The sequence below is a fragment of the Passer domesticus genome, chromosome 15 (assembly GCF_036417665.1).
Source record: "Passer domesticus isolate bPasDom1 chromosome 15, bPasDom1.hap1, whole genome shotgun sequence".
Classification (NCBI taxonomy): domain Eukaryota; kingdom Metazoa; phylum Chordata; class Aves; order Passeriformes; family Passeridae; genus Passer; species Passer domesticus.
Window position 1 is genome coordinate 15089122 of NC_087488.1, and position 15887 is coordinate 15105008.

At 47.1% G+C, this 15887-nt stretch overlaps 1 protein-coding gene and 1 long non-coding RNA gene across 3 annotated transcripts; one reads left to right on the forward strand and one right to left on the reverse strand.

The window, feature by feature from the left end:
- Nucleotides 1-3261: 3261 nt before the first annotated feature.
- On the reverse strand, nt 3262-8130 carry LOC135281457 (uncharacterized). The gene is made up of 2 exons (XR_010348092.1): nt 6955-8130; nt 3262-6835 (listed from the first exon to the last, which is right to left on the reverse strand). It is a non-coding gene; the product is annotated as an uncharacterized LOC135281457 (long non-coding RNA).
- Nucleotides 6654-14981, forward strand: TEKT4 (tektin 4). Of its 2 annotated transcripts, none has more exons than XM_064390313.1 (6): nt 6654-6858; nt 9766-9836; nt 11192-11335; nt 12218-12440; nt 13770-13924; nt 14635-14981. In XM_064390313.1, the coding sequence occupies exons 1-6, from the start codon at nt 6655-6657 to the stop codon at nt 14852-14854; spliced, it is 1017 nt and encodes a 338-aa protein (XP_064246383.1). In that variant the 5' UTR covers nt 6654; the 3' UTR covers nt 14855-14981. The 2 variants fall into 2 exon arrangements, with proteins under 2 accessions (XP_064246383.1, XP_064246382.1); XM_064390312.1 differs by lacking the exon at nt 6654-6858 and adding an exon at nt 7770-8303.
- The last annotated feature ends 906 nt before the right edge of the window (nt 14982-15887 follow it).

A 15887-nucleotide genomic window follows, 5' to 3' on the forward strand; every position in this document is an offset into this window, starting at 1 on the left:
AATAATTGGAATTGCTGCTAATTCCTGAAATTAATTATCCGGGATGCTGATGGAGAGCTGGACGTGTTGGAGGAGTTAATCCAGCCAGGGATTCATCCAGGAAATGTCAGGATGAATAAATTTGGGATGTTTCAGGAGGAATCATTGAATCTGGGATCTGTGGAGCCTCCCAATCCCTTTTCCATCCCAGAAATTGTTTGGCTTTTTCCTTCCAGCCTCAAAGTCAAATCCAAGATCAGGGAGTGCATCCAGAGGGGAATTTACATCCCTGCTAAAGTTTGGGATGGAGCGGGGAATGTTGCAGCTGATCAGGAAGGACAAACCACATTCCAAAGGTGCCAGGGAACAACAGCCAGGATTTGCTCCTGCTCTGGGAGTCACATCCAGCTCTTTCCATGATTTTTTGTGGATCACTCCCGGCTCCTTTAATGCCCTGCTGGTTTTATTGGGATTCATGGCATTCCCACCTGGCCTGGGAGGGAAGAGCCAGGGATTGATGATCCTTAATCACATCCCAAACTCCTGGAAGTTCTGAGGGATCCAAGATTCCTGAGAAGGAGCATCCAGGGATTCCTGATCCTAAAGTACAAACACTCGGAAGTTCTGAGGGATCTCAGATCCCTGGGAAGGAGCAGCCAGGGATTTCTGATCCATAACCACATCCCAAACTCCTGGAAGTTCTGAGGGATCCCAGATCCCATTCCCGACCCTCTCCAACCTTGGGAATGTCGCTTCCTGCCTCCATTTGTCCTCTTGGAAAAGGGGTTCGGGAAGCTGGGAGCAGGATCCCATCTCCATCGATTGTGTGCCCTCTGCTGGCAGCCTCTTTTCCAGGGAAAAAAGGGAAAATCCCACCGGGAAGGATTTGGGGCTGCCCTTTAAATATGGGAAAAATCCTTGGAAACGATCTGAACCTCACGGGAATTTCCTTCTGCTCTTCCAGGAGTAGGGAATGAACTCGAGGATTTCCTTTGGAGCCGGTTGGATCCTGTAGGAACTCCCGAATTTCCTCCTGAATTCAAATCCCTGGAATTCTCTGCTTCCAAGAGCCCTCAGGATCACCCTATCCCTGAAATAAATGGGGGGAAAACAGGGATTTATGGAATTTATCCCAGCTGATATCCAAGATCAGTGGGAGAGCCACGGCAGGAATTCCCTGTTTTCCAGAGAAGCTGGGATGCCCCATCCCTGGAAAAATCCCAGGCCAGGTTGGACGGGATTTGGAGCAACCTGAGATTCAGAATGGGATCAGCTTTATCCCTTTCCCACCCAAACCATTCCAGGGATTTCATGAAATGTGGGAGAGGGAAATGCTGGTATTTTTCAGGAAATCCATATTTAAGGGAATTTTGGATATTGGGAATAACTGGAATGAAGCCACCTGCACTTCCTAAATATTCCCTACAAAGTTCCTTCCCTCATCCAAACTTTGCATTCCCGAAATTCAGGTCGGCATCTCCAATTCCCAGAATTCCACTTCCAAGCTGTGATTATTTTTTGGAAGCTCAGCACTTCTCCGATCAGAATTTTCAGCCCAGAATGAGGTCAGGGAACCTTTGGGCCAGGTTAAAAACCTTGGAAAAGTTGGAGTTTATTCCTGATAATCCTCAGGGATGAGTTCAGGGAGGAATTCACCTCCTTGGGCCAGGGGAGAATAAAGTAATTTAATTTCTCTCTGTTATCTGGGAGATTCCTTGGCCTCCTGGCCTGCATGTTCATTTTTTGGGGATAACAAGCAAGGAATGAAGCCAGAAAAAAAGGAAATCATCTTTTCCATGGATAATTGGGATGAGCTCCTTATCTGGCCTCTAAAAACTGGGAGCAGGAGGTCAAATGAGCCCAAATGATTTGGTGATCCCGAAAAATGAGGTGAGAGCTCCAGAAGCTCCGTTCTTGGCCAAATTATCCTGGGGATTTTTGGGATAGACATGAGGAGATGCAGCCCCTGGAATTCCTGGTGCAGAGGGGCTGCAGAGCCGGGAATTCCCTCACAAATCCACAAAAAACCAGGAAAACTGGGAGCCTCCAGCCACAGGGGGACGAAATCACAGCTGATCCCAGCTCCAGAAGACAAAACATTTCCCATTCCAGAGCTTTCCCTGGGTGCTCCAGACCTGAGAGAAGGACACCCCCAAGGATCTGAGCTCATCCCAGCAAATCCAGCTGGAAGATTCCGGAAAATTCCCCCTGGAGCATCTCCCATCCCTGCAGGGTCACATCCCTGTGCTGCTCCAGCCTAAAATATTCATGGGAGGCCTCTAAAAGCCCAGCTCAGCCTCTAAAAGCCTGGCTTGGACTCTAAGGCTTGGCTTGGGCTCTTAGGCCTGGCTTTGTAAAGTGCGGCCTTGTCTCTAAGGGCCCGGCTTTGTAAAGCCTGGCTTTGGCTCTGAAAGCCTGAACAGGAACAAATCTTTGGGAATGATGCGGAGACTGAAAGGAGCCTCCCCAGAGGGAGTTTTAGAAGCGGGATAATGGGGTTCCTGTGGGATTGGGAAAGGCGGGAATGAGCTCACTCCGGGGCCCGGGAGGTTCTTCCCATTCCCATCCCACATTCCAAGGACAATTCAGGAATTTTCCTTTTATCTCCTTTGCTCTCCTTCTCTTCTCAATGCCCCGCCCGGCCTCCATCCCAAATTCCCTTGGGAACAGCATTTTCCATGGTTTTCCCCAAAATCCCAGCCTTCCCAAAGAATCCGTGGCTGCCTCATCCTGGGAATGTCCAGCCTGGAATTGTGGAAGGTGTTGGGATGGAACAGGCTGAGCTTTCCATCCCAAACCATTCCCTAATTCCATGATTCCAGAGGCTCGGGATCGCCCTGCAGGGGGGCTTTCATTCCAGCAGGATTCCCAGGGAAAGCTGGAGCAGCTTCCCACGATTCCAGGCAATCCATGGGGTTCATTCCTGGTTTGTTTTCTGTTTAAAGGGGATTTTGGGGATATTTTGGCTCCAATAAATCGACCTGGTGTATCCCAAAGGAGATAAGGAATAACAAAATTCCCAGTCCAGTTTCATCATTACTCCTGGTTCATTGCTAAATCCATGGATTTCTTTTGGAATTCTCTCTGGGGAGAGAATTGCCAAATTTGCCCAGCCCAGAGCTGGAGTTTGGGAATCATCCCCAAAAATCCAGATGATTTGACTTCTTGTGGCTCAATTATGGAATATTTTTGTCAATTCCCATTCCCACTTCATCCCAGAAAACCCCTTCCCATTTTCTCCCACAATTCCAACCCTTCAGGATCCACAACAGCTCCAACCTGGGAATTTTGCCTCTTTTTATTCTTTTCAATTGGATTTTCCAGCTGCATTTCCTGATTTCCCCTCTTCCAAGGGCTTTGCTGCTGGAAGGGAATCCCTGCTCCACTCAGGAATTCCTGAATTCCCACCTCGGGGCTGGAATTCCAGTTGCCCATGGCAACCTCTTATTGCGTAAAATTCCTTTTTCCTCCCAAATCCAGCAATTTTGTATTTTTACCAATAAGAAAATCAGGATTTTTATGGATTCTTTCCTCCAAGCTCCTCTTATTCCCTTTTTTTTCTTAATTTTCTTTCATTCATCCCCAAAAATTCCTTTCGTTTCCAACAAGCTCCTTGTGCCACTGATTATCCCATGGCAAAATTATTCCAAACCCTCTGGAATCTTGAAAAATCACCTGGAAGTGTCTGAAGTGGGAGCAGCTCCCTGGAATTATGCTCCACTCCCAAATATTCCCTATTTATCCACGCATTCCATGAATGAAAAATAAAGGTGCTGGAGGGGTTCCCTCAGGATTCCCTCTCTGGGTTTTTCCCGTTTTTTTTCAAGGAATGCCGACTCGAAACTCGTGGAGTGTGAAATCCTGGCTGGGCGTTTCCATGGGAACCAGCCGGGTTTTCCTGCCGAGGATTCCCGCTGACCTCACTCCCGCTGGAATCTCTCCCACTCCCGGTTTTCTCTCGGTTTGAATTCCCGCTGTTCCCACTCTCCTGGATTTTCCTCTTTTCATTCCAAGGATGGAGAATTCCCGGCATTAAAAAATTGGGAAAAAATCACCTTTTCTGGTTTTCTCAGGAAAATCCCCTCAGCTGGGTGGGAATGACTGAAATATCCAGGAAAAGGAGGGAATATTGAAGAGGGAATATTCCCAAGGGTATGGAATAATGGGAAAAGGGGGAATAGCTTCCAACTGCCAGAGGGCAGGGATAAACGGGATATTGGGAAGGAATTCCTGGCTGGGATGGAATTCCCAGAGAAGCTGTGGAATCCCTGGATCCCTGGAAGCGTCCAAGGAAAGGTTGGATGAGGATTGGGATAATGGGAAGTGTTGGGGTTGGAATGGGATGAGCTTTGAGATCCCTTCCCAATCCAAACCATTCCAGGAGCAATCCAGGATCATCCTGGCTTGATCATTCCAGAATCAATCCCACTAAAAGGGGGATTTTAGGATAAAAAGAGATGGAAATTGGATAAATGATCCATCCTGGGAATGATCTGAGCAGCAGGAGCCTCCCCGTTCCTCCTGGAATGGAAAAGCTTTTCCAGGAGGCTCCTCTTGCACTCCAGATTATCCCAGGAGAAAAAGAATTCCTCCTTCTTTCCCATAAAAATGTTTTCCAGGTTGGGATGGAAGAATTCCAGTGTCCCTGTCCATGGGGGCATAAAATCCCATCAATCCAAACAAATTCCATGAAGGAAATTCCCTTCTCCCATTTTCCCAGCGGTGCTTTCCCTTCCTCCAGCAGGAACAAAGGGATCAAAAGCTCCTGCAGGAAGAGCCATCCCGAAAAGTCATGGAAAGGGCACATTAATAAGGGATGAGCCAGGAGGAGGCAGAAATGCAGGAAGAGCAGGGGAGCCTCATTATCCCAGTTCCCAAAATTCCTCGGGAGGCTCCAGCGGAGCTGAGCCAGTGAATATTTTATAGGGAAGCTCCCGTTCCCTTCCTGCTTTTCCGTGTGGCTTCTTCCAAAAGAGGGATTTGCTTTGGAAAACAAGGAATGTTCCCTGAGTGGAAAACAAGGAATGTACCCTGAGTGGAAAGCAAGGAATCCCACAAAACTCCAGGCGCAGCGCTGGGATCAGAGCCAGCAACACCTGGAATATTCAAACCCCCCCCTTTCCTACCCCAAATCCCAGCACATCCGACTTTTCCCTTTATCCCGGAGAATCCCCTGCTCCAAACGCCGGGAATAAAATCCCTGTGCTCGCATCCCCCTCCAGCCCGGCTAAAAACCCCTCCCTGTGGCACAGCCACATTCCTTAATCTCAAAATTCCTTGGATGTCCCTCCCCCCCGCTCCATACCGGGAGCAGCCAGCCGGGAATGTTGGGATTGGGATGGCTCCAGGTTTTTTCCCCAGCTCCAGACGGGGAATTGGAGCTGCGTGGGCGAGCGGCTCCTGCACGGCGGCAGCGCCGCAGGCACACGGGGGAATGTGCGCCGGGAAAAGCGGGAATGGGGGACACGGGAACACCGGCAGGAGGGGACACTTGTGTCCCTCTGCCCTCCCCAGGAGGAGCAATCCATCCCTGAGCCTTTTATGGGGCTGGAAAAGTGGGAAAGATGGGAGGGGTGGGCTCTTTTCCCTTTCTTGAGCGATGATTTTTGCATCCCTCATCCACCCTTCCCAAATTGCTGCCAGCATCCCAAAAAATCCTCTATCCCTCTTTCCCATGAAGGAATTAAATAAATGACATCAGCACTTCCCTACACGGAAATCCCACAAATTCTGTCAGATCCCATTTATCCTTGGAAATGATACAAACCCCTGGAACAGACCTGGGATAATTTGCATTCCAGGGATTATTCCAAAGCTGATCAGCTCCGGAGCAGAGCGTGAGGAGGATTGGGAGAAAACAGGATTGGAGGCTGGAATTCTCCCAGCGCTGTTGTAATCCAGCAGGGATATCCATAATCCTTCCCAAAATTGCCCTCAAAGCCCTGAGGTGCTGGGAGAAGCTGGAATCTGAGCAATAATTCCCTCTAAATCCTGCTTTTTGTGTACATTCCCGGTTTTCCATAATGGGAGTGATCCCCCAAGCTCTGCAGGAATGGGGAGGTGCTTTTAAAATCCACCTGGAATGTGGGATTCCCTGTGGAAATCCAGGAATTCTGCCCACACCTGCCAGGTTCATCCTGAAGTTCTGCCAGCTGGAAAAAGCACTTTTCCCAAGCCAGAGAATTCCACAAATCTCATCAAGATCCACATCTCCTGGAGGAAAGCCAAACTTCCCTTCCCTTCCTCTTTTATTCCCCTTTCCCACATCCCCTCTTTCTTTTCCCTTTCCCCCAACAGGACCAGATTCACAGGAAAGGCCTCAAGAGCGAATATTTGGGAATAAAAGCAGAGCAAAGAGCACAAACGTGTTCTATTGAGCAGCCTAAAAGCAGCGGGGGCACTCTGGAAATTTCCGGGGGCAACCAGAGGGGCTGGAACTGCGATGAAATCCTGCCACCCCAAACCTCCTTTTTTCCAGGCTAAACAACCCCAGCTCCCTCAGCTGTTCTTCCAAATGTTTGCGTTCCAAGCCCTTCATCTTGTTGCTCTCCTCTGGACACGTTCAACCTCAACCTCCTTCCTGCGGTTGCGTGAGGGCCGCCCTGGCGGCCATGACACCTCCCTCAGGCGCCTTCCCGCCTTTTTCCGTCACCATGGCAACGAGCCACCCTCACCATGGCCGGCCTAGGGCCCTCGGTGAGGGCAAGGGCCAGGCCCTCAGCCCACAGGGGAGAAAAAGGCTCCGAATTGCCCACCCTGCCACATAAACCCTGCTCCCAGGCTGCTTCCCACACAGGATTCTTCTGGAGGACTGCACAGAGTCCGCTCTGGTTTCTCCATGTTGTGCGTCCTAAAGCTGCCGGAGAGAAGAAATTTCGGGTCAGCTCTGCTGGCACAATCCCTCCTGGTGCAGGGCAAGGTCTTTGTGTGCCGGGGCTTTGCTGCAGCCAAGGAAAGCTCCTGGCTCAGGGTCACCTTGGCTGCTCAGCCAGAGCCCCGAGTGCCCCAGCCGCAGGAAATCGCTGGATCTGGGCGGTGGGGCAAGTGGCCGGCCGCAAAGGAAGGCCATTTCCCAAGGGAAAAAGAAGTCATTTCCTATGAGCCTGGGTATCAGAGGAAAGGTTATCAGTTGGTGAGAAATTTAGGGTTTGGGATTTTTAGTATGTTGTGGATGGAAGCAAGATGGAGGGCACGGGGTGTTGTCCTGGGTTTCTTCTTCATGCTTCCTCTTCCTTCTTCTTCATGGGTTTGGGGTGCCGGTGCTGGTAAATGCCAGACCTGGGTGGTGCAGGCACCGGCAATTTGCTGGATCTGGAGTGCTGGCACGGGCAAGTTACCAGACCTTTGGCGGTACTGGGAAATTGCCGGATTTTGCCTTTCCGTGCCAGCAAATTGTTGGACTTGGGCTGTGCCGGAACTGAGAAATTTCTGGATTTGGGCTCTGGCGGTGGCAGCAAACGCCAGATTTCAGGCTCCAGGTGCTGGCAAGCACCGGATCTGAACCTCTCCCTTCCTTCCTGGAAAGAGGTGCCCTCACCCTCCCGAAATCCCCGGCATTTCCCCTCCGCTGCTCGCGGCCTTCACCGCTGCCATCCCGATTCAACTGCAGCCGCCTTCCCGTTACCACGGCAACGAGCCGCGTGGGGGGCGGGCCCAGACAGCGCATCCACCAATCAGCCCTGCTCTTTCGCCGGATCAGCTCTTTGATTGGTGCATCCATCCGCCCATCAACCCGCGGGCCCGCCCTGCCGTTGGTCGCCGCGGTGAGGCGAGGACGCTCGGGCGGGAGCGGCGGAGGCTCCGCCATGGCGCAGCCCGACGAGCCGCATCCCCCGGTGGTTCCCTCCTGCCCGCCGCCCAGCAAGATCTGCGATGTGGTCCGCAGCGAGAGGCCGCGCTCCTGCTGCGGCATGGCCATGGCCGGCTTCCGCACCGCCAAGTACCAGCTGCCCGAGTGGCACCGCCGCAACGCGGGCGTCTGCTACCAGGCGCTCACGGCGGGCGAGCAGGCGGAGCGCGGCCGCGCCGAGGCCAAGCACCTGGTCAAACACGCGGCCGCCAGCGCGCAGCGAGCCCAGGAATACTCCAAGGCCACCCTGGGCCAGCGGCTGCAGGACGTCCACTTCTGGAGGATGGAGCTGCAGAAGGAGATCATGGAGCTGGACGCCGAGACCAACCTGCTGGCGGCCCAGAAGCTGCGGCTGGAGCGGGCGCTCGATGCCACCGAGGTGCCCTACGCGGTTGCCGTGGATAACCTGGAGTGCCGGGAGCGGCGGCAGCCCCCGGACCTGGTGGTCGATGAGGTGGAGAGGCAGCTGATGAAGGTGAGCGGCGCCTGGGCTTGGTGGCAGCCCCGCTCTGGCGGTGACAGCGCTGAAACGAGGAGCAGGCGAAGCTGCGGCTGCTGGAGGTGACTCCCGGTGATCCTTCCTGCGCTCCCGGCGTCGCTCCGAGGATTTGTTCGAGTCCTCGCTGTGTTTAAAAAGTGTTTCAGATCACTTTGGGAAGTGTGGCTGGAGGAGAGCAGATCGCTCCCTCAGCCCAGACCCCAACAAAACCAATCCAGAGTTTTCCTGCACCAACACAAAAATCCTATTTTGGCATAAATGCCTTCTCTACTCGCCTTGAAATCCCCTCCTCTCTGCAGGTTACACTTTAAAACTCAACAATCCACAAGTTCAGGAACACTGGGATCTTCCTTGGCTGTTCCCATGCTCGAATTGTCCAAATTTTGGCAGTTTCTGTCATTAATTCTCCCCGAGGTGATGATCCAACCCTGTCACCAAGATCCTGTCAAATTCCAGTGTCATTCTTGTCTGGAGGTTGCAAACCCCACAGTTTCCATCCTGGAATTACACTTACTCCAATATCCCATAAATTAATTAATGATTATTCACCTGTAGCCTCCAATCAGAGTCGATTCATGATCAGTTACTCATTAAACCAGAGGCTTAATAGTCAAAAAATATGGATCATACTGTAATGTTTAAACCTAGTGGGGTTCTGGGGATTATCCTGGGAAGAACCAAGAATTTCTCGATCCCTGTGGATCCTTCCCAACTCAGGATGTTCTAGGATTTCACATAGAAGGCATGACAGGATTTAGGAATATTTTAAATGGAAATTGAGTGTAATTTCTGATTTATAATTAATATTTAAGAGATTTTTCCAGTTAAAAATATAAACAGGGAAGAGTCGATGTAGGATTTTTCCATGTGGGAATTGTTACAATTTTTAGGTTGGAAAAGACTTTAAAGCTCATCAAGTCCATCCGGATTAATCTGGTTCCAGGCATGGGGATAGTCCCTGATTTTTACCTATCTCAAAACTGAGCAGGGAATTCATTTATTCCGTTTAATCTGATGGGATCATGGAATCCTGGAATGGTTTGGGATGGATGGGACCTTAAAAATCATCAATTCCCATCTCTTCCCACCATCCCAGGGTGCTCCAAACCCCTTCCAACCTGGTCTTGGACATTCCAGGGATGGAGCAGCCACAGCTTCTCTGGGAATCTGTGCCAGGGAAGAATTCCTTCCATAATAGAATAAAAATCTGACTTTTCCATGGAATCCACAGAATTCCCAGGCTTTTGAAGTATTCCAGGTTTTTCAGCATCCATAGGTTTAGAGCTGCGTTCCCTCAGGATCGGGTGACACCAAAATTCCAAGTTTTACCACAACAAAGTGAGAGTAGATGAGGAAGTTTAAGGATTTATCCCCAAGTTGCTCCTCAGGATTGTGTTTCCTGCTCTGCATCCATGGAATTGTCCCTGTTTTTCTTTAGGAAGCGGATCTGATCCGGGATATCCGGGATCTTCTGAAGAGAACCATCATCCAAGCTGCCACCCAGATAAGGTAAAACAATTCCCAGGATTCTTCAGCCAAATAATTCCTGGGATAAAGGTGGACACAGATCTCAGCCAGGCCAGGCTTAGGAGCTGAGGGAATTCCATGTGAACCTGGATTTTTAGGAAGATTTAGATTTTCCTGCTTTCCACAGCTCTGTTGGATTTGTTTTCCCACACTAAATTCCAGTGCTATAAAAATATTCTCTGGATATCTTCTTGGGAGTATCTTTGTATCATTAAAGGGATTTTTGGGACAAAAGGAACTTTCCAAGAGGATTTTTTTTGCCACCAGAGGTCAGTGTGAACTTTAAATCTGGAATTTCTGTGCCGGGCTGGGTGTTCCTTGCCATTCCAAAGGATTCTTTGCTTGGGATTTCTAACAAGATGTTATTGTATCATCCATCAATATAAAGGAACTAACTGCTGGAAACTTCATGTTTTAGTTTAAAAAATCCTTTAATCTGCTCCTGTTCTACCTGATAAAAGAAATACCGTTTTTTAAAAAATGGCTGTAAATGCCATTTAATATAAAGTTGCTTTGTTATATTAATTAGAGCATGAGAGGAGCCTAATGAGTCTAATTTGGGAGTTTTAATTGTTTTAAGATAATTCTAGCCCCATTTTAATCCCATTTTAGCCCAGCTTTATCCCTATTTTAGTTCAGTTTTAGTCCCATTTAACCCCATTTTATTTCCGTTTTCCAAGAGAATTTCGAATTCCTTGGCTGAGAGTGACACCTGCTGTTATCAGCTGATAACAACCCACAGGCTTTTATAATTAGAATCATTATAATTATAATTAACTGAGCCATGTGTGACTCCAATTAACAACAAAGCAGCAATTTTAATCTGAATATCATTAAAGATTATCCAGTTCCATGGGCAGGGACCTTCCAAAGTCCAGCCTGGCCTTGGACACTTCCAGGGATCCAGGGGCAGCCACAACTTCTCTGGGAATTCTATTCCAGGGTCTCACCACCCTCACATTGGAATTTTTTCCAAAATTCCATTTCAATCAGGCTTCTTTTCCAGGCACCCTCACAGTAGAAATTTTCCCAAATTCCATCTCAGTCAGGCTCCTCTTCCAGGCATCCTCACATTGGAATTTTTTCCCAAATTCCATCTCAGTCAGGCCCCTCTTCCAGGCACCCTCACACAGGAATTTTTTCCCAAAATCCCATCTCAGTCAGGCCCCTCTTCCAGGAGATGGCAGTGGCAAGGTTGAATTTGGGATTTTCCAGCCCACAAGGAATTTCACGGTCTTGCTTCCCTGTGGAACACAAATGGCGGAGTTGTGCTTCCCAAAGAGGGCTGGGTTGGGAATTCTCTAGCTTCCAGCTGAGCTGTGATCCCAACTTTCCAGATCCAACCGGATCCAGAAGGAGAACTGCGAGCTGGACTGGTCGGACAAGGTGGAGACGTATCACATCGACGACAAATGCCTCAGCTACTGCACCGACAGCACCAACGTCCAGTCCCACCCCAGCTCCGTCAAGTTCGAGGAGAAGTGAGTCATTCCCAGGATCTTCCGGGGACAGCACACCTGGAATGCCCAATCCCAGCTGGGAAGAGCTTTGAGGCAGCTCCATGGATGGAAAGGCTGTGCTGGATGTCCTACGTGGAATGTTTGGGTTGGAAGTTCTTGGAGCTCATCCAGTTCCAATCCCAACACCCCTCTGGGACAGCACACCTGGAATGCCCAATCCCAGCTGGGAAGAGCTTTGAGGCAGCTCCATGGATGGAAAGGCTGTGCTGGATGTCCAGTGTGGAATGTTTGGGTTGGAAGTTCTTGGAGCTCATCCGGTTCCAATCCCAACACCCCTCTGGGACAGCACACCTGGAATGCCCAATCCCAGCTGGGATTGGCCATGGGAAGAGCTTTGAGGCAGCTCCATGGATGGAAAGGCTGTGCTGGATGTCCTACGTGGAATGTTTGGGTTGGAAGTTCCTTTATTTATTTATTAGAATATTTTTTTAATTTATCCAAGAATTTTCATTAATTTATTCAAGGATTTTAACTGATTTATTAGAGGATTTTTATTATTTTATTTGAGAATTTTATTGATTTATTAGAAGATTTTTCTTAATTTATCCAAGAATGTCTATATAATTTATTCAAGGATTTTAACTGTTTTATTAGAGGATTTTTATTGATTTATTAGAATATTTTATTTATTTATTTATTTATCCACAGATTTATTTATCCACAGATTTGTATTAATTTATTTGAGACTTTTTATAACTCATTAAAGCATTAATCCCGTTCCTCACAAGAAATCCCCACCACAAGCAAGAGCCGAACCCACCAGAAGCCGACCCCGCTTTCCCAGAGAAACAACCATTTCTGAAGGACAAAACTCCCAATTTACCCCATTCCTTCTTCTTCCAGCGCCTCCACACCGAAGTCCTGGGCCCAGTTCAGCCACGACAACATTTCCAGGGCGGAACAGGAAAAATTGGCGTCGGTGCAGCTCCGATCCCTCATCAACAGCATCATCCACGACGCGTCCGAGGACCTGCGCATGCAGCGGGCGGCCGTCAACGAGGCCTTCGACACCCACTGCAGGGAGCTGGATGATGCCAAGCTGCGCCTGGAGCAGCACCTGCAGCAGGTCCGGGGTGTCTCCTGCAAGTCTGGCGTCGTTAAACCAAAAAAAATTGGTTTAATCCATGTGGGAGTGAGATATTTTTGTGTCGGATTAGGATGCGGGGTTTGGTTGTGATCGTGGTGCTTTTTGGTGGGATGGAGTTGAGTTAAATGTCTTAATCCTGAATGAAACACTTTAATCCTGATTTAAACACTTTAAACCTGATTTAAACACTTTAAATCTGAATTAAACCCTAAAAGTGGCTGAGCAGGGAGCTCTGGTTGAGCCAGGATTCCCAGATTTTTCTGGAATGGCAGCGAAGTCAACCTGGCAGGTGACTTCAGCCTCCTCCAACGTGGAACAGCTCCTTCTTTTGTGGGTTTTACTGGATTCTATGTGGAATTCTGTGCTCATTAAAAATTATTTACTGTTTTGGTTTTTTTTAAATTATATCCTGCTCCTTCTTTAAAAACTTTGGGAGTAAAGATTTTCCTCATCTCTGCACCGAGGCCATTGGAAATGTGGGGAAAAATTCATTCCCTAGCCCCTGGTGGTAATTCCTGGGCTGGGGATGTGTTGTCATCCCACAGAACAAATGGAAGTGGTTTTGATGGAATATTTCCTGCTTCTTTTAGACTGAAAATGGCATTTTCCATGTAATAATAAAAATAAAGAGGTCAAAACCACCACAGTACTTTTATTTTTTCTATGAACAAGGGTGGCTTTGGACCCTTTCCTTTTTCCAACATGGAGCAGCTCCTTTTTTCACTTTCAGCCATTGGCAAGTGTGGAAAAAGTAATAATTCCTTAGGATCTGGGAATGACAGCTGGATGACTTTAATTTTTCATGTGTATCAATGGTTATGAAGGGAAAAATTTCACAGTTTACTGTCTTTTCCATTTTCTTGAGAAAACCAGGTCTTTCCAAGCTGATCAGCAGCTCTCCTTCAAAATAAATCAATTTTTTTCTTGGATTTCCAGTTAAAGTTTACAATTCAAAACACTCCATGGAGATGGGATGTGTTTTCATCCCACAGGAGACATGGGAGAGGTTTGGGATCTCTCCCATGGTTTTGGGACATGGCAGAGGCTGCAGAATATTTTCTGTTTTATTTAAACTAAAGCTGTGATTCTCTGTGTAATATTAAAAATAAACAGGTCAAACCCACCTTAATTCTTATATTTAATCTCAAATAAAAATTAATTGTATTATCATCTAAAATGAAAATTATTCTTGTACTTAATTCCCCAGACTGGTGGTGAAGATTTTAACGCTTCACCATGAACGGATATTTTTGGGGACGATATTCATCATTGTTTGAAGGTTTTTTTTCCCATGGATTTTCTCTCCAGATCCTGAAGGATATTGGGGATGAGGAAGCCAACATTGTGAACCTGAAAAAAGCCATCAGGGACAAGGAGGCTTACCTGAAGGTGGCTCAAACCAGGCTCTACGACAGATCCTTCAGGCCCAACGTCGAGCTCTGCAGGGATGAGCCCCAGTTCAGGTCATCAATCAACCCCAATTTAGGCAATTAACCCCAGCTTAGGTCATTAATCAACTCCTCCAAGGCTCCCGTTCCATCTCAGAATGATTTTGGGCAATTTAGAAAATTTTTTTACGTCACAACTTCTAATTTTTTTGCCTCATGACTTTTAATTTTTTTACTCAAAGTCAGAAGTTACTTTTGGATTCTGTAGTTGATCTTTATCCCAAATCCAGTCTTTTATTGGATTTTTCTGAGGCTTTTTCCTGATGAATTTTAGATTCTGTAATTGATCTGTATCCCAAATCCAGCCTTGGATTTTTCTGAGGGTTTTTCCTGATAAGTATTTTGATTCTGTGGTTGATCTTTATCCCAAATCCAATATTTTATTGGATTTTTCTGAGGATTTTTCCTAATGTATTTTAGATTCTGTAATTGATCTGTATCCCAAATCCGATCTTGGATTTTTCTGAGGTTTTTTCCTGATAAATTCTTTATTCTGTAGTTGATCTTTTTTCCAAATCTTCTCTTTTTGAGCAATTTCTCTGAGGTTTTTTCCTGATGAATTTTAGATTCTGTAGTTGATTTTTATCCCAAATCCAATATTTTTTTGGATTTTTCTGAAGTCTTTTCCTGATGAATTTTAGATCCTGTAGTTGATCTTTACCCCAAATCCAATCTCTTTTTTCACCCTCCCCTGATTTCTCATGACTGAACCCAACTCCTTCCAGGCTGGTGAACGAAGTGGAAGAGCTCACGGTGTTCGTGGAGGCCCTGAAGAGAAAACTGATGGAGTCGGAGCAGAACCTGAAGAATTTGGAGGAGACCAGGATGAAGCTGGAGAAGGAGATTGCTGTGAAAGCCAACAGCATTTTTATTGACAGGGAGAAGTGCATGGGCAACCGCGTCCGCTACCCCGTGGACCTGGAGGTGGCGAGTTACAAACAGTGATTTCTGTGCCCAGCCTGCAAAATCCAGGAGAAAAACACAATTTCTTCTTTTCTATTGAGCCATTGCAAGTGTGGAAAAAAAATCTGAGAGCTTTCGTATGAAATAAATTGAGAAATTGTACATTGAAGTGTTGTGTTCACTTGGTTTTCTTCTACTTGGGTTAAAATGCTTTAAGTTCCTTTCCTTTCCCTTTCCTTTCCCTTTCCTTTCCCTTTCCCTTTCCTTTCCCCTTTCCTTTCCTTTCCTTTCCTTTCCTTTCCTTTCCTTTCCTTTCCTTTCCTTTCCTTTCCTTTTCCTTTCCTTTCCTTTCCTTTCCTTTTCCTTTCCTTTCCTTTCCTTTCCTTTCCTTTCCTTTCCTTTCCTTTCCTTTCCTTCCCTTTCCTTTCCTTTCCTTTCCTTCTTCCTTTTCCTTTCTCTTTCCTTTCCTTTCCTTTCCTTTCCTTTCCTTTCCTTTCCTTTTCCTTTCCTTTCCTTTCCTTTCCTGCTTAAAATCAATTTATTCCACCTGCAATCTATCTATAGCATGTGTGCCATTTTGGGGGATTTCATCCTAATAATTAAATAGGAGTCAACATTTATTAGGAATAATAAAGAATGGGAGTGAATATAGGAATAATAACAATATCCAGGTGGAAATAAAATATTTATATCTTGAAATGAGAGCAATAAAACTGAGGATCACCCACTCAGCAAGGAATTTAAGCTGCTCAGATATTATTAATAAGAAAAACCCAAATTTTCTACAAATTTTCAGGTTTGATGCCAATCTGCCCTTGGGAAAACCACTCCCAATCCATGGCACCTGCTGAGATGAATCCAAGGATTTTAATTTAAATTTTTTTTTCAAGAAAAAAAAGGAAAATTTAACCAGTTTAGGGATGCAATCCTGAATTTCCACTTCAGCACTGGGATGTGGAATGGAGCTGGTGCTGTGCTCTGGCTTTTCCCTGTGGATGAGCTCTTATCCATCATTTCATCCACAATTATCCACGTCAGCTCCCCCTGCAAATGCCATGGAGCCATTATTGGGCAT